At 41.9% G+C, this 27,462-nt stretch overlaps 1 protein-coding gene across 1 annotated transcript in view; it reads right to left on the bottom strand.

Annotated features, from left to right (window-relative positions):
* The window catches only part of DNAI1 (dynein, axonemal, intermediate chain 1), a gene marked incomplete at both ends in the record, with an annotated part of 49,759 nt that extends 31,624 nt beyond the window's left edge, over nucleotides 1–18,135 (bottom strand). The window contains 11 exons of the mRNA XM_010073216.1: nucleotides 2,043–2,160; nucleotides 2,933–3,017; nucleotides 5,924–6,061; nucleotides 8,480–8,539; nucleotides 10,288–10,446; nucleotides 11,276–11,355; nucleotides 12,722–12,848; nucleotides 14,374–14,454; nucleotides 15,389–15,487; nucleotides 17,320–17,388; nucleotides 18,078–18,135. Of these exons, the coding sequence (XP_010071518.1) occupies nucleotides 2,043–2,160; nucleotides 2,933–3,017; nucleotides 5,924–6,061; nucleotides 8,480–8,539; nucleotides 10,288–10,446; nucleotides 11,276–11,355; nucleotides 12,722–12,848; nucleotides 14,374–14,454; nucleotides 15,389–15,487; nucleotides 17,320–17,388; nucleotides 18,078–18,135 (1,074 nt within the window). The remainder of the gene's footprint in view (nucleotides 1–2,042; nucleotides 2,161–2,932; nucleotides 3,018–5,923; nucleotides 6,062–8,479; nucleotides 8,540–10,287; nucleotides 10,447–11,275; nucleotides 11,356–12,721; nucleotides 12,849–14,373; nucleotides 14,455–15,388; nucleotides 15,488–17,319; nucleotides 17,389–18,077) is intronic.
* Between the last annotated feature and the right edge of the window lie 9,327 nt (nucleotides 18,136–27,462).

Raw genomic sequence — 27,462 nt, forward strand, 5'->3', positions numbered from 1 at the left:
CTATTTAGAGACAAGGATGTCACGCGGGACAGTGTCAAAGGCCTCGCACAACTCCAGGTAGATGATGTCAGTTGTTCTTCCCTTATCCACCAATGCGGTAACCCCGACGTAGACGGCCACCAAATTTGTCAGGCATGATTTGCCCTTAGTGAAGCCTTGTTGGCTGTCACCAGTCACCTCCCGATTTTCCACGTGCCTTGGCATAGGTTCCAGGAGGATCTGCTCCATTATCTTGCCAGGCACAGAGGGGAGACTGACCGGCCTGTAGTTCCCCAGGTTGTTCTTCCTTTTTTCCCTTTATAAAAATGGGGTTACCTTTCCCCTCTTCCAGTCAGTGGGAACTTTCACCAGACTGCTTGTTGGCTGTCACCAGTCACCTCCCGATTTTCCACGTGCCTTGGCATAGGTTCCAGGAGGATCTGCTCCATTATCTTGCCAGGCACAGAGGGGAGACTGACCGGCCTGTAGTTCCCCAGGTTGTTCTTCCTTTTTTCCCTTTATAAAAATGGGGTTACCTTTCCCCTCTTCCAGTCAGTGGGAACTTTCACCAGACTGCCACAACTTCTCAAATATCATGGACAGTAGCTTAGCAACTTCATCCGTCAGTTCCCTCAGGACCTACAGATGCATCTCACAGGGTCTGACAGACTTGTGCACCTTTGGGTTCCTTAGATGGTCTCCAACCTCCTCTTCTCATACAGTGGGCAGTTTTTAATTCACCCAGTCCCTGCCTTTGCCTGCTGTGACTTGGACAGTGTGGCTTGGGCCCTCATCAGTGAAGACTGAGGCAAAAAAGTCACCGAGTACCTCAGCCTTCTCCAGATCCTAGGGAACCAGGTCTCCCGTTTCCTTCCAGAGAGAACTCATGTTTTCCCTAGTCTTCCTTTTATCACTGACATACCTAGAGAAGCTTTCCTTGTTGCCCTTGACATCCCTGGCCAGACTTAATTCTGTCAGGGCTTCAGCTTTCCTAACCTGATCCCTGGCTGCTCAGACAATTTCTCTGTATTCCTCCCAGGCTTCCTGTCCTTGCCTCCACCCTCTGTAGACTACATTTTTGTGTTTGAGTTTGTCCAGCAGTTCCTTGTTCATCCTTGCAGGCCTCCTGGTGTTCTTGCCTGACTTCCTCTTTGTTGGGATGCATCACTCCTGAGCTTGAAGGAGGTGATCCTTGAATATTAACCAGCTTTCCTGAGCCCTTCTTTCCTCCAGGGCTTTATCCCACGGGACGCCACCAAGCAGATCCCTGAAGAGGCCAAAGTCTGCTCTCCTGAAGTCCAGGGAGCTGGGCCCTCCTCACTGCCCTAAGGATCTTGAACTCCACCATTTCACAGTCACTGCGGCCCAGGCTGCCCACATTCCCCACCAGCCCTTCTTTGCTGGTGAGAACAAGGTTCAGCATAGCACCTCTCCTCATTGGCTTTTCTATCACTTTGAGAAGGAATTTATCATCAGCACATTCCAGGAACCTCCTGGCTTGCTTATGCCCTGCTGTGTTGTCCCTCCAACAGATATCACGGTGGTTGAAGTCTCCCATGAGGACCAGGGCTTGTGAACATGAGGCTGCTCCTATCTGTCTATAGAGGGCCTCATCTGGTCTTTCTGGTCAGGTGGCCTGTAGGAGACCTCCACTATCATGTCACTTGTCCCTGCCCTCCCTTTGACACTGACCCACAAGCTCTTGGTTGGCTCTTCATCCATCCCAAGGCAGAGCTCCATGCACTCTAGCTGGTCACTGACATAGAGGGTGACACCCCCTCTTTGTTTACCCTCTCTGTCCTTCCTAAAGAGCCATTATTCTTCCATTCCAACACTCCAGTCCTAGGAGTCATCCCACCAGGTCTCCATGATGCCAATAAGATCATAGCCCTGCAGGCATGCGCACATTTCTAACTCCTCTCGTTTATTTCCCATGCTATGTGCGTTTGCATAGAGGCACTGAAGTTGGGCCCCTGATGAGGCTGATTTACTGGCTGGAAAATGACATTCTATTCCACTCCCCTGCGAACAGCTGAGAGCAAGTTTGTAATAAAGAGACTTACCAGGAGATGGCAGTAACTGCAAGTCTCTTGGTTTTGTCATACTGGAACTTCCAGAGTGGGAGGAGGGTTCCTTGCTGGTCTCTATATTCATCTGAGGCATCCTCAAAATATTTAAAATCTAAAATAAAAAAAATCAAGGAAAAGGTCCTGGTGAATAAATAAGAAATAAATCAGCATAGTGCCGTGCCAGGGAAGCTTTAAAAAAAACACTCTGTTATCCTCACAGCCTCTGCGCAACGCAATTGTTAGTACAAAAACTATCTCAGTTCTTAAATCTCAACTCCAAACCAGCACCCAAGTCCTGTAAACGCATTTTACTAAGCACCAAGTCCTCACACAAAAAAAAGCTGATCATCCAAAACCAGACAAGGGACGAAGAAGAAGCAGGTGCCTGGAGTGAGGAGTGACCTCAGGCCACTCCTGGAGCTACATGAGGCCTTTCAGCAGGGACCTCAGCAGAGATAGAAAAACCTGCAAAATAACATTGAGACTGAGTATGTCACCATGTGTGGCACCTGAATACCAGCACAGAGTTGCTTGGCACTGGCTGCTGTCACCTGCACCTGCATCCAGGAGGAAAGTACCTGCTGAGGGAGGGAAGTGCTTGAAGTGCTTGAAGGGAGGGCAAATCTGCTGGCCCCAAACTGCTCAGAGCAGGGTTGATGCGGCATGCCCTTTGAATGCCTGTGGTCTGCCGTCCTGTTTGCCTTCTATGAATCAGCAGGTTCCTAGCCCTGCTCATTTTAGCCCTCCCCTCTCTCCTCTCCTCTCCTCTCCTCTCCTCTCCTCTCTCCTCTCCCCACCCCTCCCCTCTCCTCTCACTACAGATGTGACCACTCATCAGCAGAAGTTATGGCTTGAGTCAGAAGCATCTCCTCACAGGGCCATACCTTCTGCAATGTCCTCAAATGTGTTCTGATTCACCATACGCTCCATTATTTTAGCAGCCTTTGTGATCTTGGCTATATCATCACTCTGTTGAAAAGAAAAACAGGAAAAGAAAATGTATTTCCTACCTGTTTACAAGTCCTTCAGAATTTGTGTGACTGAAAAACTTGAATCCTTTGAACTTGAGTACAGGATAATTTGAACCTCCTCACCAGCACCTAATGATAAGGGCACCTGAATTATGGCAATTACTTTATTATAAGGTTAGCAAGATACCATCCACAGCTGAGCTGCAGTAACTTTTGTGCATGTTCCCGACTCAGCTCAGTTTGAAGGTACTTACTTGTGAAGGCAGCTGGAGTCTTATCTTCCTCAACTCATTCAAGCTACCTCATGATGGGATAAGCTGAAAGCACACACATGATCCCTCCCTCATCTCACCTCACTTGGTAACAGTTCATTAGCTTCAGTAATGAAATCATAGATGTTTGATCATGCATGAGCATCCTCTCATCTCTACCTGGAGAGTTTTAAGGTCTCATGTGTTAAGTAAAGATCGCAGGATTTAGAAATCCTTCAGTCAATCACTGCGTAATTCCAGCTTGATGCATTCATAGAATCATAAGTTCATATAACCAACATGCAAAGGACAGTTCACTGTCCAGCTCTTGTGGAACTTGTTGTGATACTCTGGAAAATCCTGTCCTCCCGGCCAGGGAACACCATAAATTGGCAAGCCTGTGTATGTGAAGGCATGCAGATATACCTTCAGGTATGCAAGCACTGGAAACCTTTTGGGGAGTGACATCTTGCAAGGCCAGCAAGTCCCTAGGTAACCTGTTCTTCAGGTTTTTTCCTGCGTCTGTGGGAGGACTTCTTGAGAACAGCACTGAGAATCTACTGTCATGTTCATAATTCAAGAAAGCCCAGGAGTACAGATTCTGATGCCATCAACCTTTAATTTACAGACCTACACAGGACCAGATGTAATGCCTGTTGTAAGACTGATTTTAGCCTTGGATTAATTCAAGTTGTATTTTTCCCGTTAATAACTAGAAAATTATTAGCAGGTTTTTCATACGCTTCAAGGTGGTCCACCAGCCTCACAGAAGGCCTCAATTTGAGATACTGGCTCTGCATAAAGAAGCTTTCCCTTTCACTTTTTCAGTGTATTGACATTCTGATTTTCCTTCAAGCCCCCTGGAATGCAGTCAGAGTGAAAAGCAAAGCACCAAAGGGAGGGATCATAGGTGCCTGGATTTCAACTTCCCTCTGCTGTCTGTGGAGCCAGCAGGTTTTTTACAATATGGTTTCACTGGTAATATTTTAATTTCATTTTCCTTATCAGCTTTTAGCAGTCCATCCTGTAAGCCCATAATTGTACTGTTGGGTTCAAGCTTAATTCTCCAAAACATACTCAGGTGAAAAGTTTATTAGCTTTCAAAAGGACTGTGAATTTCAATGGCACAATTCACAGGAAGAAGCCTGTCAGAACATGTTCCTGTCCTGTTCATATTATAAAACTTTTGATGGCACAGTGCTGCTGGGGTAGCTACACTAGCCAAATCCTCTACAGTTGAATCAGCCATATGGTATGAAAGTGCTAAAGAGAGTTTCAGGAGCCAGCTTCTATTACATAGACCTTAGTCAGGTTGACATATCTACACCTATTCTAGGGGCAAGCTAGGAACTGACTTCCATGTTTCTGTATTATAGTTCACACTGCATTTTTGCTCCAGTCATTATAGAAATTATTTCAGTTTGCTTTCTAAATGGTTTAACTTGGACTGACAGGGAAAGAACCACTCACAATTCTGTATACATCAAGCTCTAGATAAACCCCAGTAGAAACTTCCTGAAGCCACTGAAAATATTCTGGAACATGAAGAATTTCTTTCAGGGTTGCCGTATTGTATTCTCAGTGCTTGAAGTGGGATTATATTTTTAAGATGGGGATATTGTCACTTTAGGGGAATGACTGTGTCATCCCTGCAAAGAACTCATAGGCTACTCCTGACAGGGCAGCCTGGATTAGTAGTCAGTATCAACCTCGCAGCAAGATCACAACACCAGCTCGGCATTTGGCAGGAGTCATGATACCTGCTACTCTGAGAAGCCAGACTAACGGAGGCTACTCCAGTTCAGCAGCCCTTGCCATTCACTCTGCTATTCCATAGGACTCACAGTGGCTGACCTCCTCTTGGGATGAATGTATCACCATGACTCATCTATAACCTTGCTGTGTAATTACTGACCGTGGCATAGCACTTTAAACATTGGAGAGAGACACTTCTGCCACTTGCCAACTAAAGGTATAAACAATGCAGCAAAGATCCCACCGCAAATTAGGTCAAGCCTCCCAAAATCATTATTCAATTTTAAGTATGTAGGCTTCAACTTCAATTAACTATTACTAACTTTTATATAAATTAAATATTACATGCCATTTCTATGTATATAACTAGAAAATATATAAACTATAATTCTATAACATTATCATTAGAATAATAAAAAAACAGTGAAATGTGTTTCACTACAGTGCTCCAGTAACATTTTGAAAGAATCCTAATTGTCTTTTCCTTCCAGATTGGAAGATTGTACTTAAAACCTTTGCATCACCTAGAATTGTTTGAAAAGTCACACAGTCTACTTATTTAATTCTTTTATCCCTCACTTGGTAATAAAAAAATGGGACACAAATATGATAATGCACAAAAAAGAAAGCCATAAATCTAATTTGGAAATTAGGTTTGAAGACAAGATTATGGCTTCATACTGTTTTGTATTCTCATAAAAAGTACAGTAAAAATGGAAATCCTGTTTTGGAAAGATAGTTCCTAGTAACAGCTAATTTTTGCATTGCTTAGGGTTGTTATTTGCCAGTTGAGACAACCAGCTACACAGACAGCATGACTTGCTAAGTTTCACGACTTGCACTATGGATGCATCCACCACTACTCTGAGCAGTCTTCTTTGAGCATTATGAAACGTACCTGTGACTCCAGAGACGTTAACTTTCTTCCCTTCTTCTTCTCCTCTTCTCTCTTTGCAACCTGGGCTTTTGGTTTTTCTTTCTCTTTTGACCTTTCAATTTTCTGAAGCTCCTCCACATAGGCATCATAGATCTCCCACTGAGAGACAGACAGAGGCAGGATTTATCAGGACCTGATTATACTCCAGAAAACAGCCATCTACACCATCACAAAAATACGACTGTCCTCATATTAACACTGACACTGGAATCACATTAAGACAGCTGGCTTGTTGCACAAAAAGTGAAGGATTGAAGCCCAGGATTTTTAAAGCTTGATGAGGCGTGTCTTAATTTTTAAGAACATATTATTGCATTCTTAATTTCCTTTGCCAACACTCTTCTTGGTGCTTTGACTCTATCTTTTTTGTAGGACTTTCTGTTTGGCTAATTTACCAGTGTTTAATAGGAAGCATGCATTAAACATCTGCTTTATGACATTTCTCATGTGGTGTTGGAAAATTAAATTATAGCTGCTTAACACAATTTAAATCTTGGACTCCAACTCTGCACCATATGATCAAACGGAAACTGAGAGCAGTTTTACATCTTCTGGTACGCCACATGCCATGAATGTCTTACTTGAGGAGAACCAAAAGTAATTTTTCTACTTAAGAATCATTCATTAGTATTGGAGTGCTAGTACTGTAGCCGAAGCAGGTACATTACTTTCAAAACAAAACAAAAGGCAATCTAATTCTGACATATAATTTTAGGAGAGAGAGTATAATTTGAATACAAAATATAGAGCAGAACATTGGAATAAAGAAAGGTAACAGAAACCTTTAGCAAAAAAACTGTGTTGTGTTGTAAATTTGCATCAGGAAACGAGGTGGGAAGATGTTCCAAACATCAGGGAAAGGACAAAGAAGATGTGATGAGAAGTGTAGAAGAAGGAGCAGAACAGAAAACTCTGGAAGATGAAATTATGAGCATAAGGAAGAACAAGAAAGAGAGAGTTGAGGAAAAAAAAGAACTTACACTAAAATATTATTTTATATCCACTCAAATTTTCAACAGAATAAAAAGAAAACAAGGGAAAACTTTTCCTCCTAGTTTTCAAACATTTCATGCAAAATTTTAGTGACAACCTGATTATCTTAAATAGTCCTGTTCTCTCTAACTCTCAAGTCACCTCAGTGTCAGAAAAAAAATGAAAGGGAGGTCCAGCTGGAGGAAGGGAAGATCTCAGGCCAAATACTCTGATTTCAAGTTTGGGAATAGACTGGGTTACAGTTTCCAGCTTGACAGAGACACCTTTGCTTCCCTTCCAATCACTTTAGTATAATAGCATTTTTTAAGTTGCTGCCATTACCCTATACTCTCTTCTGGGTGTTCCTGTGGTACACAGGTAGTGAAACAGTATTTTAAATACCAGCTTGGTATACTGGTTTGAAACAATATTTGCATCAGAGACAAAGACAAACACATTTTGTAAATATCTGTGAGAATTAGCAGAATAGACTAGATTCTCTTTCCAATGAAAGCTATAGCATATTTCATGTGTAAAATGTCACACAAAATAATTTTTTTTTTACATTTTTAAGAGATGGAGAAAATACTGTATAACAATTCTGGAACAGTTCTTCATCATCAATAAATAGGCACATTCCCACTACATAAACCACAGTTAAGTCTATTGCAACAGGCTTAAAGTGGGCCTTCCACATTCCTTATGCTGTAGTCCTCACAGTATTCAGCTTCAGGCTCTAAAAACCTACTTTCACATACACCTAAACTTAGACAAAGTAAAAAACACCATGTCATTATATCAAATTCTTAACAACACTCCCAAAACCTCCATGAAACCTTGTAAATTCCTGGCTGTACAAAGGAATCTTCAGAGGTCTTCACTCTCTAAACACAGTGCTCAAAGTGGACCTGGCATGCAGATATGTCCTAAGTGCTTTTTTATTATTGTGTTCCAGCATTTTGAGACCCCATTGAACCTGCCTCTGATGGGATCAGCTGATGGAGATGTCCTGCAGCTGAACAAGTATTGAATGCTGGATCACAGCTCCTCCTAAATAACCAGCTCACCCACCACACAGTGATGGAACATCTTCAGCAACAGGACTGTCCCTACCCCAAAGATAGCCCGGTCCCTGGAGGCGTTAGTGCCTGCAAGAGGCAGTTGCAGTTGTGTCCCTGTTCCTGTAGAGCTCAGCTGCAGTCCATCCCTTGCTGCGTCTGGAATCATGCTCTCACTGTGGTTTCCCCATTTCCACTCGTTTAAGACTCTCTAAAACAGACTGGCCAGTGTGGCTGGCAAGCAGTAGATCAATTAAAAGCAGCTAGACAAAGACACTTGACCTTAGAAATATAAACCATTAGCAAGTTAACCCATTAAGGCAGAAAAGACAGACACACTAGTTTGCTCTCAAATTTAAACCAGAGATCAAATATGGGAGTTCATTCCACTGCAAGCAATGCAAACATAGCAATTTGGTTTTCCCTTTCTCATATCTCAGTTTCCTAAATACACTGTAAAAAAACTTAAAAAGCAAAAAGGATATACCTGGTTAGCAGTGGCTGAGAAATTTTTGCGAGGTGTAGGCTCCGATTGACACGCTCTTTCCTGAATAAAGAAAAAACATAAAGAAGTATAATCTTTGCATTGAAACTCTCTGCAGTTACATAGTCCAGCTGTGGAAACAGCCTTCTCATAGCAGGTAGTTAGAATAATATTGATCTAAGATAAGTTCAACGTCCAAATGACTCTTAGAGCACTGCACAAACATTATCGGTGATCATGCAACTACAAACAGAATTTCTTGTGTACCAAAAGAAGGTTCGCAAGACCTTGTGATTTTTTTCCAACATACTTAAAATATTTAATTTCAGTACTTAATTCTGAAGGAGTTGAATGGTTTGCTTCATCTGTACCATTTGAAACATTCTGCTGCTGATGATGGTATCATTATATCATAAATGAAAACCGAATTTGAAAAGTTTTGCCTACATATTAAAAACTCAAAAAGCAGACAGAAGAGTTGAACAGAATGATAACTTATAATTCATAACAACTTCATTTGATGTTATTGAAGTAATACTTTTCTCATCTTTACATCAACATTCTGAAATAAATGAATATATTTCCGTGAAACTTTCATTTAATGAAACAGCATTTGCTTTCAAAAAACTGTTGTGTCAGAATATTTTTAAGAATCTGCCTGTAGCGTTTCACTGACCTCTGAAATGAAGCAGTCTCAGGGGTGCAAGCTGTACAGCACACAGCAGTACTTCACAGCTATTTGAGGTTTACATTCTGCTTTCAAAGGCAGAATCACACAGAGGCACACAAGCATCTCCCAGTAAAATAAATGGGAAGAGAATATGCAGATCTGGGGATAGAGAAATAAGTTCCATGGCCTCCACAGGGATTTTTGAAAGATGCCGAATCTTAGCTCAGACTTTGCAGTAAGTACCCCACTGTTGGAAAAAACTCTCCTGAGATCCTCCATCTCTACTAGTGGGTATTCCTTCTAGGAGGTACTAGCTTCAGCAACACAGTAACTCTTAGATCTCTCCAAGCGCGTCAGATGCAAAGGCGTCTCACTTCAGGTGTATGGCTGCAAAAAGCAGGCAGGCTATCTGGTGAAGATGTATACACTCTGATTCTGGGGCAGCAAGGAAAACAAGAGCATTTTCTCTCTGTAACTTGAATCTCCAACTCAGAAAGCTTTTTGAGCACTCAACTGGAGGCCAGCATCATCGGTACTGCTCGGTCAGGATGCCCTGTGAAGACACACTCACTGGGAACGGCTGCAGGCTCAGCAAAAAGCTAAGGGCAAGAACATAAGGTCTCGGGTCTGTAGTGATGGGAAAGTGCATGCGCGGAGTGAGAGGGGGATGTGCCATATAGCATCAGTAAAGATCTGTCATACTTACCTAGGTCTGTTATACCTTTATCCTTTTAATATAGGGGCACTTATATCCCTGCTCCATGGGTAAGAATTGAAGTAAGAATTGAAGAATAAGGTCATAAAGGGTCTCTGTGGCAAAAGGAAATTGAATTAATGGATTCCAGACCCTCAGCTACTACCCTAACCATTGCTCTGTACTTTTTTCAGATGAGAAAATAGACACTAAAAAATGTTATATCCAAGTAGAGGTTTCAGGATTTACAATAGCACCAAAACTTCTTGTAGGTGGTCTAGCAGTCCATGAGGCAAGAGTTTTTCTGTCACTATTTTCATAATTTTCATTGTTTTTTTTCTCCTAATAGTATCTACAGAGATCACAGATTATGACACAAACTTAGATTATCCACATGCCCTCCCAAAGCAAAGATCTTCCAAGTCACTAAAGGAAACGGCAGCATACCCGCATAGGGTTGTTGAGCGTCCTTGAAGCTCTCTCAATGAAGTTGAACTGGTTTGCAAGCTTCTGGTCCTTCACTCTTGGGGGATGAGGCTCTTCTCCCTCTGCTGCCTCAGATACTTCTGCTGCTCCTGACTCCTCTGCCTCTTCCTCTCCTGCAGCCTGCAAGAAAAAAAAGCAGTGTCTCCACCCTGAAAGAGCCAGACATTTCTTTCCTTCTTCAGAAGCAATTCGCAGACTGCTGTATTTCTGATGCCTAGTGGAGACTGTGATTAAAGATTCAATATTTAAGATGGCAGTTAGGAGAATAAAAGCTATCAGAACAAGTTGATTCTGGAACAGTAACTACATGGGAATATGGAAAGGAACTGAAGTTACTTTAAAACAGAGCCTGACATGAATGGGATAACATAGCATGACTATCTTTGATAAAATGGACTCAGAGACCAGAAGACTGTGTTAGAGATCCACTACCATGTTTTCATTTCCTTGCTAGACAGTCAGCTTTATCTGAAACCAGTCTGAACTTGATTCCAGGGCCTGACACTGTGTGGATAAGAACAAACTTCTCACAGCGCACTCCTGTTCTGATCAGCCAACTGCCTTTAAATCAGTTCACTGCTTATTTCAGGTAGTTATGCCTGCTGCTTTCACCCCTACACACTGGTTTTTACCAATTTCTCTTTCAGGAATAGATATGCTGTCCAGGAAGGCTCCAGAACCCAGCAAATTACACTCTATCTTGATACAATATCTGGATAATGACAGACTTGGTATGTATGGACCTGTCACCCCCTTAAACAGCTTCTCCAAACAGAAAAATGGCAGGAGGACCCCAACTGTTCACTAGAATATGCCAGACTGGGAGACATCTCAGACACAAAAGAATCAAACACAGAAGCTTTTCAGCAATCCCATTTTATAATAAAGGAATTTCAAGTCCAATATTAAACATAAAATGGACAGCTCTCAGCTGACTATGGAGAATCACCTGAGTATCTTCTATGCTTTCTTCATCTTTAACCTCTGCCTCTTCAGATGCTACTGCAGAAGTCTCAACAGGAGCCTTTTCTGGTAATAGAAAGGAGAAATGAGTAAACCAGAACAACAGGACATATTATCCCATATTCTGCAGGTCCATCTGTCTTCTGAAGCATTAATATACACATGCACACTTTTCTAATGCTATCTCACTAGACAACACAATAATCAACCCGCAGTTTGGAAGGTGATTGTTTCCTGAAAGCCACAAAAGGAGACAACGTAATTACTAGAATCAAGCTGCAGTAATTCTGTCCAGATTGAAGTAAAAAATCTGGTTTTGACTCAAATTAAACTTTTGAAATCCACTTCTGATCTGAGTGGCTTTGCTTCTGGGTATCCCTTCAGGTCTGGACCTTGCCAACCTCCAAAAATGTCTGCAATTAGGTACCACTATGAGGAATGCTTTCAAGGCACATAAGAGTTATAACATTGTTTGATCTTGTTTATAAAAATTAATATGCTTGTTTTGTTAGAGAATGATGAATGTCTACATTTCAGTCACAGCCTTGAGTGTGTAGTTGTGCTAGCAACAAACTGCTTGAAACTAGCTGGTTTGGAATCTACTAAAAGCACTGACAATAACAACAATCCATGCTTTCATGGCATTGAAGATCCTGTGTCCTACTTCAAATCATCATGCACATTTTGTTAAGTGTAAAATAAAAGAGGCACTGACCCTCAGAAGTTGCAAGTAATGATTGTTCTCAGGAGCTTATCCAGTGGTATCATCACACCTGATAGTTACCACCTTGAAAGAACATTCTTTGTGACACAACTTCTCCTTTCACAAACAGCAGAAATATGAGAAAATCACCAGGCAATGCATCTTTCCATACTGAAAATTCAAAACTAGAACTCTTTACTAACAACAGAACTGTTCAGCCTCTGATTAAGGTGTTTTTAACTAAAACTTAAGAATGGTGATAGTGACCCAGATCAGAGGTCCAATTAGCTCAGTACCTTGTATCTCACATTGTCCAGAAGTAAACGTCCTGGTAAGAGTGTAAGAATTGGTCAAGTATATGATAGTTTCCTGAATGATCACCCAGCCTCCAAACATTTATATTTTAATACTTTAGGTCATGGCTGAAAATTTCAAAACAGGCTAAGGAGTTTAGACATGTATGTCCAACTAAAGGGAAGGGAAGATGTTTAAAAGACACTAAACAGCTCTGAAAATTTCAGTATCAGTGTTCACATGGCTCAAAAAACATGCACTGTTTTCTACACTGTGGCAAACATCTGACTGATTGTTTTTTCTGCTTTTGTTTCCCAAGAAGAATGCAAGACAAAATAGGAGCTGTTCAATCCTATGGTGATGAAGCATGATCATTCCCTCAAGCTGAGTAAGTGCCTAGCTGAAAATGACTGTGGTTTCAGATAATAAACCCACCTGCTTCAGTGCTTAATCTGATACTCTGCCGTCTGCCTTCATCTGAATCTTTGAGTATCATGTTTCCATTCAAAGAGAAGTGAATGGCCATTTGATCCACATAGCTTACTGGCTTGTATACTCCTTCCTACAAAGAGGACAAAACCAACAAAATGAGCATGGAAAAAAATACTTTAAACCAGAAATACTGCATAGCCTAAATTGCTAAATCTAAGAAGATCCATACTGGTAAATATATGTTTGTTATTGGCACAATTACACTGAATTTCTTCCAGCAGGTATTTATATCTCAGTACACTGAAATAAATTAAAATTACAATGAAAAGAAGCAAGAGCATGAAATCTCTAGTACTTCACCACTGCCACAGCAAGTGAGTTTAAATATAGTTCTAGTGGACCTCTATTACACAGCACTCCCTAAGAGACTCTCATGTCCTGTTGTGCTGAGATCCCTGAATGACTTGTTGTACCTACACAAGAGCAGCACCATACATAAAGAGCAGCTCTGATCTGGAGACAGTACAGGCTCTTAACACCATGCCCAGGTTATAAGCACTGTACTAACTAGTTCAGCTGTTTGAAGCTATCCTGATTGGCACTTGCTTGTGGATGACTGCACAGTGCAGGCACACACCTAGGCTCAACCTGTACTAAGATTTTGATCTGCACCTAAAAGCAGCCAGAAGGCTCTGCAGACCACAGAGGCTTCAATGTTTCTTCGTAAAAATACGACTGCTTTCTGTACCCATCAGAGAATAGCATTGAGCCCACTCCAGTCACTGTGGAGGATTTGAAGATGTGGATCATTCGTCATCTGTTTCTATCACATAAATATGGAAAACATCAACTCCAGAAAGTGACCTCATTTGCTTCCACAAGACTGATTTCATTTCTCTGGTGATCTCATGTAATGGTTGGTCAAACCAGCTACAGTAGCACAGAGATAAGTCAGGCTGGGGAATATTTCACCTGGTTGTCCATTGCCTGCCTAAGGCTGGGGATAATCCAATGCCAGAGCTGGAGGAGCTGTCTATGTGTCCTTTCTTTCAGGAGGCATAACCCTTCCAAGGGAGGAGTGGGAGGCAAAGCCATCATTCCACTCTCCCCCTGCAGCAGCCTGTGTTGCCAGCTGTACATGCTAGCAGGACGAGGCTCCTCCAGGGTAATGCAGCATATGGTCTGCATGCAGAAATGTGAAGGTGTGACCCTTGGATGTTTTCCGGCAGTCTTTGATGCACCCTCCCTGGCTCACTCCTACTCATCAGGAATAGAGCTCTTGTTAGTGATTTCACAAAGCACACTTCTGAGCTCTCCTGTAATTCAAATAACTGAATCTTTATGAGAGGATACTGAAGCATAACTGTCTTACAGACTGCTTAAAGAATTGTCTTTTGTCCTCTAACCACTATAGAATGGAAAAAGTTACTGCCTGAGATAAGCTGCACTAATTATGTTCACTCCCAGATCCTCTGAATAAATACTTTTAGACTTCTGCACTCTGCAAAAACCCTGTAGGAACTGTTGGCAGTAAATATGTAACAAGATGAAGCCACACTAAAGGGAAATTTACCTGGTTTTAAATCAAAGGAAAACACAAAACCAGTTAATTGCAGAAAATCTCATCCTGATTTTACACGTCATACCACACTTACCTTAAAGCTGTATCTGACAATATTCCGAGGAGCATGGGGATTATTAGCCGTCAGCATGCGTGTAAATTCCTCTTTTAATTCCTTTAGAATGGAAACAAAATAATATTGTAAATAAAACTCCACTATTAATACAACATACAGCATACAAAAATCACCAGGTTTACACTCAGTTCTATGATGTTCAGTTTGCTGCAGATACCTCATGTGCAGCTGATGCCTCCTCAAGAACAATGCTTGGAGCCAAACTAGCTCAGAGTGGAATCCAGAACAGACATCCCACTTCCTACCTTAGGATTTCAATGGGCTTTCCTGAATTCTTTAGCTGTCATGTTAATTCTTATCTAAGTTATTGTAGCACTTGCAAAATGCTTGCTGCATTCTACAGGGCAAGAAAGACAACCCGTGTCTTGAAGCATACGATGTTAAAAAATAGATAAAAAATAAGATCAGTGGCAGCGCTTACAGGATTGACAACTGTGAACAAAAAATAGTCCTAGTGTAAACTGTTAGCCTGAGTAGGAGGAAGTACGTATAGCTTCCCTTTGAGAGCTACTCAGAGGACAGGGAGCAATGCTAGAGTTTTACATGGCAGTAAGAAAAGAGAGACAACTGCAGTTGCAAGGGTGACCGACTGCAATCCTACTGAACCAAGCTGAGAAGAAATGACCATAAAATTGTAGGACACCTTCTGTCCTGTGTATCACACACATGCACCTGAAAAGCTCAGGCTTGGCTCTGGGGTCCTCCTTATCTAAGGGAAGCCCTAGATCCATTCCCCTCTTGGATCACCTCCATTCAGTAACATTGTCTTAAGCCCAGAACTGTGCTTCAAAGCACATTCTCCCTGTTTTCCTGATGAAAGTCATTTCACTTTACACTGTAGATAATGTAATTTAGCAAGTACTGGAGCTTTACTCTCGCAGAATTTCCTCCAAAACAAATGGGTAAGAGGTAGGCTTCAGCTTATAGCGTTTTCTACACACCTCATTACAACTACAGGCACTGTTTTACTCACAGCTTCAGTAAGCTCGAGTTGATCTGGCGGTTTGACTAAAGTCTTTGCTGCCGTGCATTCATCTACACCCTCTCCTACTTCAGTTGAGACATCTTCATCCTAGCACAGGAATGACAAGTCCATTAGTGCACCAACACTGTGACCGTTTTGCTCCCTCCCAAAGCGGCATTTCTCCAGACATTGAGCAAGGAGGACAAAACAGCATTTCCCCATCCAACTGTGCTTTGAGCGGAGCAGATAACCTCAAATGGCAAGCCAAAATCTGAAGATTGTTGAATGACTACACCTGCCAGCAGGAGTTCAGCGGGCTGGATGAGCTGCTGTCTGAAGATAATTCCTGGCCTGTAACAAAACTGGAGCAATTCTAATAATAAAATTCAAGTAACTCTACTACAATTTCAGTTTAGAAGTTGGTAATTCTGTTTCTTTTGACCATATAATACCCAAATGATCTGTACTTTAGGATTACTCAAGGGCACAAGTTAAGGATCTACAATTACTTCTAAAGTGCTATTCTATAAGCTACACTCGGAAATTAGTTCAAGAAACAAAGCTCCAGGGATGCGGCTCCTGAAGGAATGTTAACCATTTTCTTGCAAAAGCCAGGGGGATCTGCATTCTCCTAACAGAGAGAGCTGCTCTTCTTGGGCTGGTCTTGAGTTGGTGGGACAATATGATAACATTAATGGGAAATTAATCACTGCAGGGCTGAATTTCAATTTATTGTCATTGCAGATAAACTACCAGAACACAAAAGTTGCTCATTAAAGTGTTTAACTGCTCCAGGCAAAATTTCTTCCTCGGTTTGAAATGTGTAACAGGCTGATTTAAAATAAATCAATCATTCTTTTAAATACAGTTCTCTCGGGTCTGCTAAACTTTATGGCCATATGGAGCTGCCAGTGAGTCCAGGGTACAACTGCAAGCTGTTTGCAGGTACAGAGACTGGACCCAGCAAAGCTTTGCTATCTGCAGAATGCCACAAAGGTAGAATGCACAATGCTGTGTAAAAATGTGCAGTGGCTGAAAGTAACAGGGAATTCTGGATATGCCAGGCACCCAGGGAAAGTCACAGGCTGGAACCCTTTTTTTTTCCCCAAAGGGATTGAAATAAGGCAAGCTGTAAGGAAGGTCAGGTGCTCTAATATACATGAGACTATGATGGTAGAACAGTTGCTTGTGATTTAACGCTTCTCACATGAACACCTGCTTGAGGACATCTATCATACACAATTTGATGCCAGTTAGCTCAGTGCTGTTTTCCCTAGTGAAGCAGATAAAAACTGTTGGGGGTTTAACATTTGTTTTTCATTTAAAAGCAAATAACTTTCCATTTTTAAAGAGTCAGAAGAGGAACATTTAACAAGACTGTGATTTGTCCTAAGAGAGTGAAAAGCTGTTTATCACCATTCCTGTTAAAAGGCAGGTAAATTGACCTTCTTCCATCCATGTCAAAGGAGGTAAATAAGAGGAAGGTAAATTAAATAAGGTTGTTGTAAATATTTATTTGCCCAACAGTAAAAACATAATTGTGAGGCCAACAGTAAAAAAGTTAACACTATTTTCTGTAATGCTTGTATTTCTATATTAATTAAGTGGATATGGGCTTTCTTGAATTTGCTAAACTGAGCAGGCAATTTTCTCACAGTCTGTGTCAGCCTATGTTTTCGAATTTACATCCCAAACATTTTATTTTAATATTTTCATTTGGCAGTTTACTTAAATTTTGCCTTTGTTTTAGCTGCCATTTTTATTCTGACTTGCTAGTGTAATTCCCTTCTCAGTGGAATAGAGCAACCTCTTAATATTGAATTAATTGGAATATTACTAGTTCCATAAAATGTGCCATTGTTCAGACTGAATCTAGCTTGCATCTCACAGATAAAGAAGGGTAAAACATTTTTTAAGGCTCATAGATTTGCGGATCTTACTTGTTTTTCAGGTACAGCTTTAGCAGGCCTTGGTGGTACTGCCTTTCCTCCTGAAGGTCCACTCTGGCCCTGAAGCGAGAACATATCCAATGTAAACCCTCAAAGCACCTTGTTTCCTAATTTAACCAAAGCAGAATAAAATTTTAATGTGCTTACTAATCTTTGCTGCAATGGTATGTTTCAAAAGCCAAATATACCAGTATTTTGTCTATAAATCATTTGAATGAAATGCAGACACTTTCATAATAGCGGTTGAGTTCCCATCCCTGGAGGTATTTAAAAAACATGTACATATGGTGCTTAGGGACATGGTTTAGTGGTGGACTTGGTAGTGTTAGGTTAAGGGTTGGACTCAATGATCCTAAGGGTCTTTCCCAACCCAAACGACTCTATGATTCTAATACAAGATAGCAGTTTATCAGGATGAAAAAATGCTAGGCTTAACATCAGAGACTGCACAGCTGTAAGCATCTCACCACTCACCAGTTAGAGAAATGCAGATCTGCAAACAGGGGAACTGGGCAAAGTTGGGTTTAGGGCTTAAAAAGAGAACACAATAATAGTATCTAGCACACTTAAAAAGCATCATATACAGTAACATCAGGTGTAATGTGGAACACCAGGCCAATGAAGAAAGAGAAAGGTGTGAAAGTGTGTTAGCTAACATATAAAAGAAATTCCAAGTGGGTCCTAGAATGAAAAAACTATCATCATGGACGTCTTATCCTTCCCAAATGACCCCAGATGCTACAACTTACTGTAACATCCACACCAACACCACCAACGACAGCAAAATGAAACCACCAGCCCTGGGAACTAGAGGACCAGAAGAAGGGAGAGCACAATACCAGAAAAGGGGTAGAAATTAGGAAGCTTGCATACAACAATTTGAACTGCCCCCTCTTTTTTGCCTTTTTTTTTAATAGAAGTACTTATTTTCCATAATAATTAGATCTGGACTGATGATAATGTTTAGACTACACTATCCGTCACATTTACATTAAAATCTTGGTTTTATATATATAAGGTGTGCCTTCTCTTTGCCCGTAAACAAGATTCTGAGTCCAACAAAGTTTACAGACTATTTAAAAAACATAACCAGGCTCTAAAAATCTTTACTTTGTCACACACGCGTATTTTTACCCTTTATCAAAGGGTAGCTGAGAGTACCACATCCAGTTGTGTATGACTGGGAGGGTGTTCAAGGGAGGAGTCCCACTGCATCTGTTGGCAGGATTTACCACCCTTCTTCATTTGGCTCATCTCCTCTTTACTGCCAGACCCTGCTCCCTGACTGTGGCAGCTGCTGTTTTGGGGCTCTCTGGGAAGTAAGTGAAGTAGTTCCCCACATCAAAGAGCAAACATGGCTGGCAGGACAGTTTTAACATTGCACTTATTATCTCTGGCATTTTGAACTAAAAAATCTCCAACCACCTCCTCCAACCCAAACAATTATATTTTAGGTCTACTTGGCTATCACACAGGTTCTTGGACAAGTGTTGCATAGTACAGACACAGGTAGCCTACTCCTAAAGTGTGCTAAATCTGAAGAGGGAAGATGGGAGACAGCATGCACAGACTGGTGTGGGCCCTGGGCTTTCTTCCATATGTGCTCCAAAAAGGACAGCCATGCCTGGAGCAGGTGAGTGCAGGTTTGTCTGGCAGGTGGCAGCAGGATCTAGGAAAGTGTCGGTCCTTAGCTCATTCCAGGGTCCTTCAGCAAAACCTTTTTCTCCTGCCCAGACAAACCATCCCTCACAGCACAGAGACCTACTTCAACAACAACAACAAATGTCGAATTTCTTATTTGTTGCATATCCTGGGCTTTGGCCAGTGAAGGCAAAGACTGCAACTCCACTTGACTCGATACTCTGCAGAAGTCAGTATAAAAAAGCAGAAGGCAGCCTTCACGATGCAAGAATAATTCCTGCAGGGATGCATACAGCAGCCTATGCTAAGTGCCTGAGGTGATAGAAGTTTCATTCTAAAGTACCTAAAACTGTTGGAATCCAGCTGGAAGGTGACAAAAACATGATGAGGTGAGATGAGATCCCAGTATTTAGGCAATATTGGCACTAGGCAACACTCTTCAAAACCAGTAGGTCTGTTATCTGTTTAAAACTATTACAAGAAGCAAAGTGGGGAGCAAGCACAGGTCTGTCAAGAATACAAAAACTTTTACATCACCTCCTAATTCAGATAATAGCACAGAGTCTACTGCTGTGCCACTTGCTGAAAAAGACAGTCCTGACATTCCTTTTTCTTGGTGTATCTGTGCTTTGTCCTTTTGCCATTTCTTTTGCAAGTTCCTGCTCCCTGTAAATCTTTCCAAAGCCAGGACACTGTCCTTCTTCAAGCCTTTCCTTAAAACTCCTCTCTGCCACACTAGGTGTAAAGAGTCTTCAATAGCACCCAGGTAGCTAGTGCCCTGCCACCACAGCTCAGAATGATGGTCATTGCTTCCTCATTCTTCTTTCTACCGTATCAATGTGTTATCCATAGAATATTATTTAAGATGTTAATCCTCTTGCTCTGACAGCTGTGTCTTTGTTCCACATCACATAGGGTTTGTACAACAGGGAAGAGGTCACAAATGCATCCACAATACAAATAAAAAATAAATTATAACTGTAAATCAACATAATGATCATATATTCACTAGCAATTTGCTCATGACAATGACTGGCCTTTGTACACATCTCTAGAATTCAAGCACCTTTTCGCTGTTGCATAATTAGCTACAGAAAAAAAAAAGTTAACAGACTATTATTAGCAATCTCAAAGAGAAGCATTCAGAAGTTAGAAAATGCGAGAATTAAGGTTGCTGGGGCAACCTTCAATTCATACCATTGAGCACAGGCATTACGATACACAGCTTAATGCCATAATTACACACTTTGCTTTTTGTAGGTTCCCTGCCTCACTTAAGCTCTCCTAGTCTTATGAGCATGGACAGAGTTCAGACAAGAAGTTGCTACTAGTATTTTGGTTTATGTTGTTCAGCATCTATAGACTTTTTTTTTTTTTTTTTTTTTTTTAGTGTATGGACTAAGTCAGACACCTAGCAAAGAACATTTAAATCCCAACAGTTAAATTTTAGCAAATTCTATATAAAATGAAGATGGTCTTGCTACGGAAGAATCAACAGTCTTCCTAAATCTTCCTGATAGATGGTGCTACTATCCCTGCCTTTAACAATAATAATTAACAAGGAGAGGAGTGTGAAAAATTATGAGGAATTTATGTTAGGAAAAAAGAGATATAGTTGCTAGGGAACCAAGGAACGGGTAGGAGGCATTGAAGAGTTATTAGGAGTTTCTTGCCTCCAGGTCACCATCATAACTCTGACCACTCCGGGAGGTGCTCCACTGCTACAGCGAAAAATGCCAGAGTGAGAATTTATGCATACTAAACATGCTTTACTCTGATGACTATCTTATATTAAATAAACATATAAATATTATTGTAGTTCCCACAGTGAAAAGAAGTCTGTAATTAGAAGTCTGCAACAGTCAAAGTACTTAAGGATCTAGAAAACTCAAGTGACTGTTCTCCTCTGGACCTTTCTTCCAGGACATTTTTACGATAGCAGCACCTAGAACCCTGGCCCAGACATCAACTTTGCCACAAGACAATTTGAGAATTGACTGCTACAAAGATACAGTAATCTAACAGGATGATACATATGAAGACAGGAAACAGCTAAAACACGATGGTTTAAATGCCATTTAATTTTCCCTTCCCTTGCCACAGCTCCCTCTAATGCAGACAAGCCATAAGGAGATGCAAATAGCTGCAAAATCCTGTCCTTCAGCAAAATTTTCCTGTTGCTGACCTATCCAACAAGCATTTCTAATTGTATTTTAGGTAGGATGTGTGGGCTGTCGCCAAATAAAATTCCTGTAAACATTTTTTTTTAAAGTTATAAACCAGGAAAATTAAAATAAGAAGAAACTGCTGGCTTCTTTCTAAAGGACATTGCTTTAAATGAAAAAGGCACCACCAGGCTGCCATTTAGGAAGAGCTGTCTTATTGCTGCATCCCAGAAATACATAATGGGAGGCAAGCGTCAAAGAGATGAAATGTCTAGTTGAAATTTTGTCCACAACACCCTAGTAATGTGTTTCCAGTTTGGCCTGAAATGAGGAAAATACAGAATCATAATCAACCATCCACTCAAGTCTTGTAATTCTTGCTTACTCTATTCACAGTCATTATTACACTCTTTTTGTTGGCGATGTGACAGACTCTAATTGTTGAGCTGATACTCGTGAAGTGAATTTATACAAAGTAGACAGGATTATCAGTACTTGCCTTCTTGACTGAATAGCAAAACCTCTGAAGCTTTTTCCAAGTCCTGGAACAATCATGGCTGGTTCTTTTTCAACAGCTGTTTTCTACAGCTCTACTTTTCAACTATTTCATCCTCCACTGCAGAAAACCTCTGACTTGTCAGTGGGAATGCTGATGGCAAATAAATCATCTTGGTGCCCTAGGAAGCAGAGATTTACTCTCAAGTGCCAGCATTCATTTAAGAACTCTGTTAAATCCTGAATTTGTGACTGCAGAAATCCTTCAGGAAAAAAATGTGTCCATCCCTCGCATTCAGATCCAAGGCTTGTCCTGACTAATTAAGTAGAAGATGCAAGACCTCTACCATATGTGCTGTCCTGACATCCAAGATGAGGTTCCTCACTACAGCCTTTGCTGGGTGGTACATCCTTCTCCTATAATCTCAGATTAAACCACCCCTTCCAGACTAGTTTTTGCAACTGGTCAGTGCAAGGTGAGAAGCCAGACACACTACTATACAATAACTCCTTCAGTAATGTGAAATTTCTCCCCATGCTTAAAGCACAAGGTGGGCTGGGCAGATCTGGATTTGCACATCCAGCCTAAAATACCAAAAAACTCAGAGCCAGGGATGATGCACGTTGATTACTCTGCAAAGCTGAACTGTCAGTTTGTATTAAGCAAATTTTCCAAGGGCTGAAAATCGATTACATATTAATGAAACAGTCATCAGGACAACGACAAACCCAGACTATATTTTTTAAGATCATTAAAGAGACGTTCCTGGAGCCTTCCTGCTCACCATACCAGCCATCACCATAGGACAACCAGACTACAAGGCTGAGCAATCACAGAATGCTCCTGCTAAGTTTACTTCATCATCCTGAGCAGAGACATTACCCTTCCCACTTCCTCTGGAGCACAGCACAGAGGTTAACACATATCTGAAAAATAGAGAAGAACACAGCTGCGTAGGATTCTAAGGGGAAGAGTTATTATAAGAGCTAAGCTTAACATTTCTGTAAAACCACTTAATAATTTCCTGCTAGCTTTTATTCTTGTTTTGCATGTTAGCAATCTCCATAGTAAACCACTGCTCGGCACAAGGAGCAGAGAAGCATGGCATGGAAACAAAGACAAAGTAAGCAAAGTGACTTCTAGCCTCCCCTGCAGCAGACATCCACCTCCACACACTAGGGATGCCAGTTTAAGAGCTATTTGCCAATACATTTTATAACCTGTTTTCTGAGAGACACTAACTTAAGCGTTTATTTTATATGCCACGGATGGTTTAATGCATGTTTCAGAGCCAGTAAACACCTTAAAAGCCTTTGCTGGCAAAAAAAGTAAAACGTTGTTCAATTGTTGACTGTGTCTGGGGAGGAGGTCTCTTTGTTTCTCTTTGACAACTTGCTGAACAGCAAAGAAGCTGCTTCCATGTCAGTGGGTGCAAGAGCACAAGTCAAGTGTAAGGAGAAATGCCTCAGTGTCCAAATTCAGATGCTTTCTTAACACTGCATAAGTGAGCTGTTGATGACTTACGTTGCTCTAAGTGGTAAGACCAGCCACTCTGATTTGCACACTGCAAGTGCAAAGAAGTGTATACAATGTCAGTTAAGAAACCATACCCAAATCTTGCCTCTCCTTGGGGTGGGTTTAGCTACAGAGGTACACAGCACCACAGGGTACTCTCCACTGCTCACATGAGGCTTTTCCTTGAGCCACAAAGCAAAGACACGGGAATCTGGAACCAACACTTCCAGCAGCATACCCAGTAACCATGTTTAAAATAAGAATCTCATAATTGTTGGCCACTTTCTGTCACCATCCAGGACCATGCACGGGACCGACACCAGGCTAACGGGGTGCTGTTCTCTGCCCTATCAACAACTTTCTGCACATCCGTGCACAGGCCAAACAGGTTAGTGTTCTTAAAAAATACTCTATTTATGCATGTCCTGTTTGTCACACCCAAGACCTCACTCTCAGGGGGGCTGAGAATCTAACTTTCCGTTCCTTCAGCCTGATGCAGGGATGTTGGTTTATGCCTTCCCATAATTCTACACCTTCCCAAAATGCTGTGGAACTCAATAGTGCGTAACACATTTCAGACCTGAAAGGAATGATGTTACTGAAGTACAGAGCATACATAAGTATTATTATTTACAAAGCTGCATTGGAAACATAAAGATCCACATGTACCCAATTATTTTAACAGATGTTAAACACTGAAACTTGTTTCTTATTGATTTACAAAAATATACAAGAGCCTAAACGTGCTTCTAATTAAGGCTCTGATCAAATCAAATTATTCACCTGTAAGGTCACAGCCTTTATCTCTGATGGCCAACTGGCTTTTGACATCTTTTCACCGAGGACCATGGAAGATTTCTTTGAAAGAAAATATACTAGGTGGCTGGCTGGAGATTGCAGTTGAGGTTGAAGTCATACAGATAAAGGAAAAAAGAGCGAAATAAAGCAAGAAACTGATGTCAGAGGAGAAGGCAGATACAAGACAGGCACAGAAGAAGGGCAGGCAACCACCACCTGTAAAGGAAAAGAAGAAGAAACAAAGAATTGATCACAAAGCACTTGAAGAACACACAGCCATGAAAATGGAGGAGGGGCTGGGAGTGACACACAGTAAAAGGGAAGGACCTGATAGTGTTCAGGTAACTTACAGCTTTGAGAACAATCTCAGGAAGAAGATTTTCAAATGGAAAGCAGTCAGCAAAGAAAAACCTACAAGGCAGAGCAGAACAAAGCAATATACAGGAAACAGAGCAATGAAAAGCACAGGGACAGGTGAAAAGAACATAGTGCTAGCGAAGAACTAGTAATTAAAGGGACAAGGACAGAAAGCCTACAGGAATGATGCTCAGCAGAAAGATCAGCCCCACCAGCAAGTAGCAGGCTTGTTTCCTGCCTCACTGCAAACACTGTCAGAGAGGAGGAACATGTATCCAGGAGAAGTGCAGGAATTCCACTCACTTATTTTTGAAGTTTATTTTCTTGTCAAGAACTGGGATCTAAGCCTTGACTCACCAATTTATTTTATAGTGGTCATCAGGGGTCAATAAATACCAATCATCAAGCCCTGACTGGGCAGTGAGTAGTGTAAAGGCGTCCCCGGATTCCCAAAGCCACTGAGATACGGGCTATATTGAGTCAGGGACAATGAGGCAAAAGTCTCCGGGACTCCAGAGCCACACTTCTTCCATTAGAATATTCTAGTAGATAAAGGGACATGAAATCAGATTTAGTAAGCTCAAGGCAAATACAGGAAAGGCAATACAGAGCAAGCTAAAATTACTGTCTTTTAAGTTATTGTAATGAAAGTTATGTGAAAAGGCAAAAATCCCATGAGTTTAAACAGTTTATGATGTTTCAAGAGCTTTAAAGTAGAATTAATGCCTTTACAGCACATAAATTAAGTTTTTCAAATAACATGTGAATCAAAGCCTCTCTGTTTCAGAATATTTGAGAGAATGGCTACTGAAAATGATTGAAGATATTTATGTGGAAATTCTAAAAAGAAAATAAACTGAAATTCAAAGCAAGCATCCCAGGTTTAGTTGGTATCATTATTACTATTAATGAGGTTTACAATTTTAGCATAAACAGCTTCATTTTCTAGGACTGGATGTGGTTTTTGGTTCTGAATTTATGCCCTTTGCAAACCTTGTAAGGCCCTTTGTAACTTGATAATTACTACTACTTCTTAGTAGAAGTTTAGGAATGTCTCTTACTCTTGCCTGCTCTAAAGCACACAACCCCTCCTACCACGTGTGCAGAAACACCCAGATGGCCCCCAGAGACCTCAACGGCCATGAGGAACCATTTCAGTACTTTTGGATTTCAGGCTCCAACCCTCGGTTATGGGAGCAGGGAGATCTGATCTGTCTCTGCAGAGTCAGCTCACACTTATCCGGATTTATTAGTTCAGGCTTCAGAAGTCACATAGGTCTGTACAGACTCTATACAGCTGTGGCAAGGATAAACCACAGACCAGATGGAACACCCGTGGGTAACTAAATGAGGATCATATGATCAGCAAGGGTTGCTGTTCCCTTGTTGAAAGTGCTCCTGCTGCCCACACTGCCTCACAGACCACTGGGCACTACCCAGGAATCTCAGCTACCCTCTCACAGCTCTGAATCATTAAGTCGGTCCCTCTTTTTTTCCTTCCACTTTCCTTGGTCAGTTATGGCTTTCTGGCACATGTTCTGGAGTGAGGAATCAGGCTGCTTGGTCTCCGTCACTTCTGGGCCACTTATGCTAACCCCCTCCCCCCCACCTCAAAGACCAACTACGTTGGGATTGACCTAAACCTGTCAGGAAAAAGGTTTTAACATGCAGGTCAGCTTCTGCTTTCAGATCAAACAATTTGATTTGAACACTCCAGTGTCCCGTTTTCAGCTGACACAGCGGTAACTTTCTTCACAGTAGCTGCTGAGAGGCTGTGTTTTGGATTTGTGCTGAGAAGAAGGCTGACAACATACTGATGTTTACAGCTGCTGCCACAACAGTCAAGGACTCTTCAGTTTCACTGCTGTGCCGGTGTCTGCAGGGGCGGAAGAAGCTGGGAGGGAGCACAGCCCCAATTACTGGCCTAGGATTCGACCTTAGGTTTAGGATTGAGACCCAAATTGGCCAAAGGATCTGTCTGGAAGTACTCTCTCTTGCTCTGGGTCGTCTCTCTCTGGGTTGTTCCTCTCTCGGGGTCATCTTGCTCTCTCAGACACTTGGGCTCTTATCTATGCTCTGGGATTGCGGTTTCGGGACTCTCCTTGCTCTGGGATCGCGGTTTCGGGACTCTCCTTGCTCTGGGATCGTTAGCCAGGAACAGGCTGAGCCTTGGTCATCGGGTGACGAGCAGTATCGCTGTGCATCACTCATTTGTATATTTGTATATATTACTATTATTATTATCACTATTACTATTACTATTTTCAGTATTAGTGTAGTTTAGCTATTAAATTGCTCTTATCTCAACCCACAAGTTTCTTTTCCCTTTACCCCTTTAATTCTGTCCCCCATCCCCAGGAGGGCGGGGGGTGAGCAAGCAGTGTGTCTCCCAGATGGAGATGAGATCCAGGAATGAATCTGCCTGAGCCCTTCATCCTGCAAAGAGATGCACACAGACATGCCCACACAGAGGCGGATGGTAGACAGCGAGGTCTCAGACACACATCCACCCACACCACTGCTCCCAGAGCAGGGTTAGGGCCACAAAGGTTAGCAGATGACCTCACTTCATTGTCTGAACCCAGAGAAGACCAAACAGTAAAAGAAAAGGAAAGTAATGAAAGTGACAACTCAGCGTGATTGAAAGAATTTTAAAAACTTTTTAAAAACAGGGATTTCAACCTATCCATTCAGTGTCTCTGAAGAGTGGGGACATCTCAGTTGCATTAAAACCTGCCCTGGAAGGGAAGCGTCACATGCTGTAGCAGTGATGCAACAGCATGACATAATGACATCTGAAAACCTTGGCAGTGTCAGGGGATTACAACAGTGTGGCAGCAGTGTGGGGTGCTGTGGCTTGGGGACATGACGGTTTGCCAGAATAGGGTGGCACCACTCAGCAGTGCCACAGAAGAAGCAGGGTGTCCCTGGCAGGGTGGTGCCACGCCCCAGTGCAGGTACAGAGTGACGCAACATGCTGCCACCACGCAGCACGCAGTGCCCAGCCGCGCTCTGCCCAGCCGTGTCCCCCCCAGTCCTGTGGGGTTACCGCTCTGCGGGTCACCCTGGGGCAACGGAGCTGGGCTACGCACGGTGACATCAGGTGTGGTGGCGCTGGGAACAGTGACGTCATCGCGGGCCTGGTGTCACACCGGTGACGTT

This window comes from Pterocles gutturalis, unplaced genomic scaffold (genome assembly GCF_000699245.1).
Source record: "Pterocles gutturalis isolate BGI_N339 unplaced genomic scaffold, ASM69924v1 scaffold7402, whole genome shotgun sequence".
In the NCBI taxonomy this organism is placed as follows: domain Eukaryota; kingdom Metazoa; phylum Chordata; class Aves; order Pterocliformes; family Pteroclidae; genus Pterocles; species Pterocles gutturalis.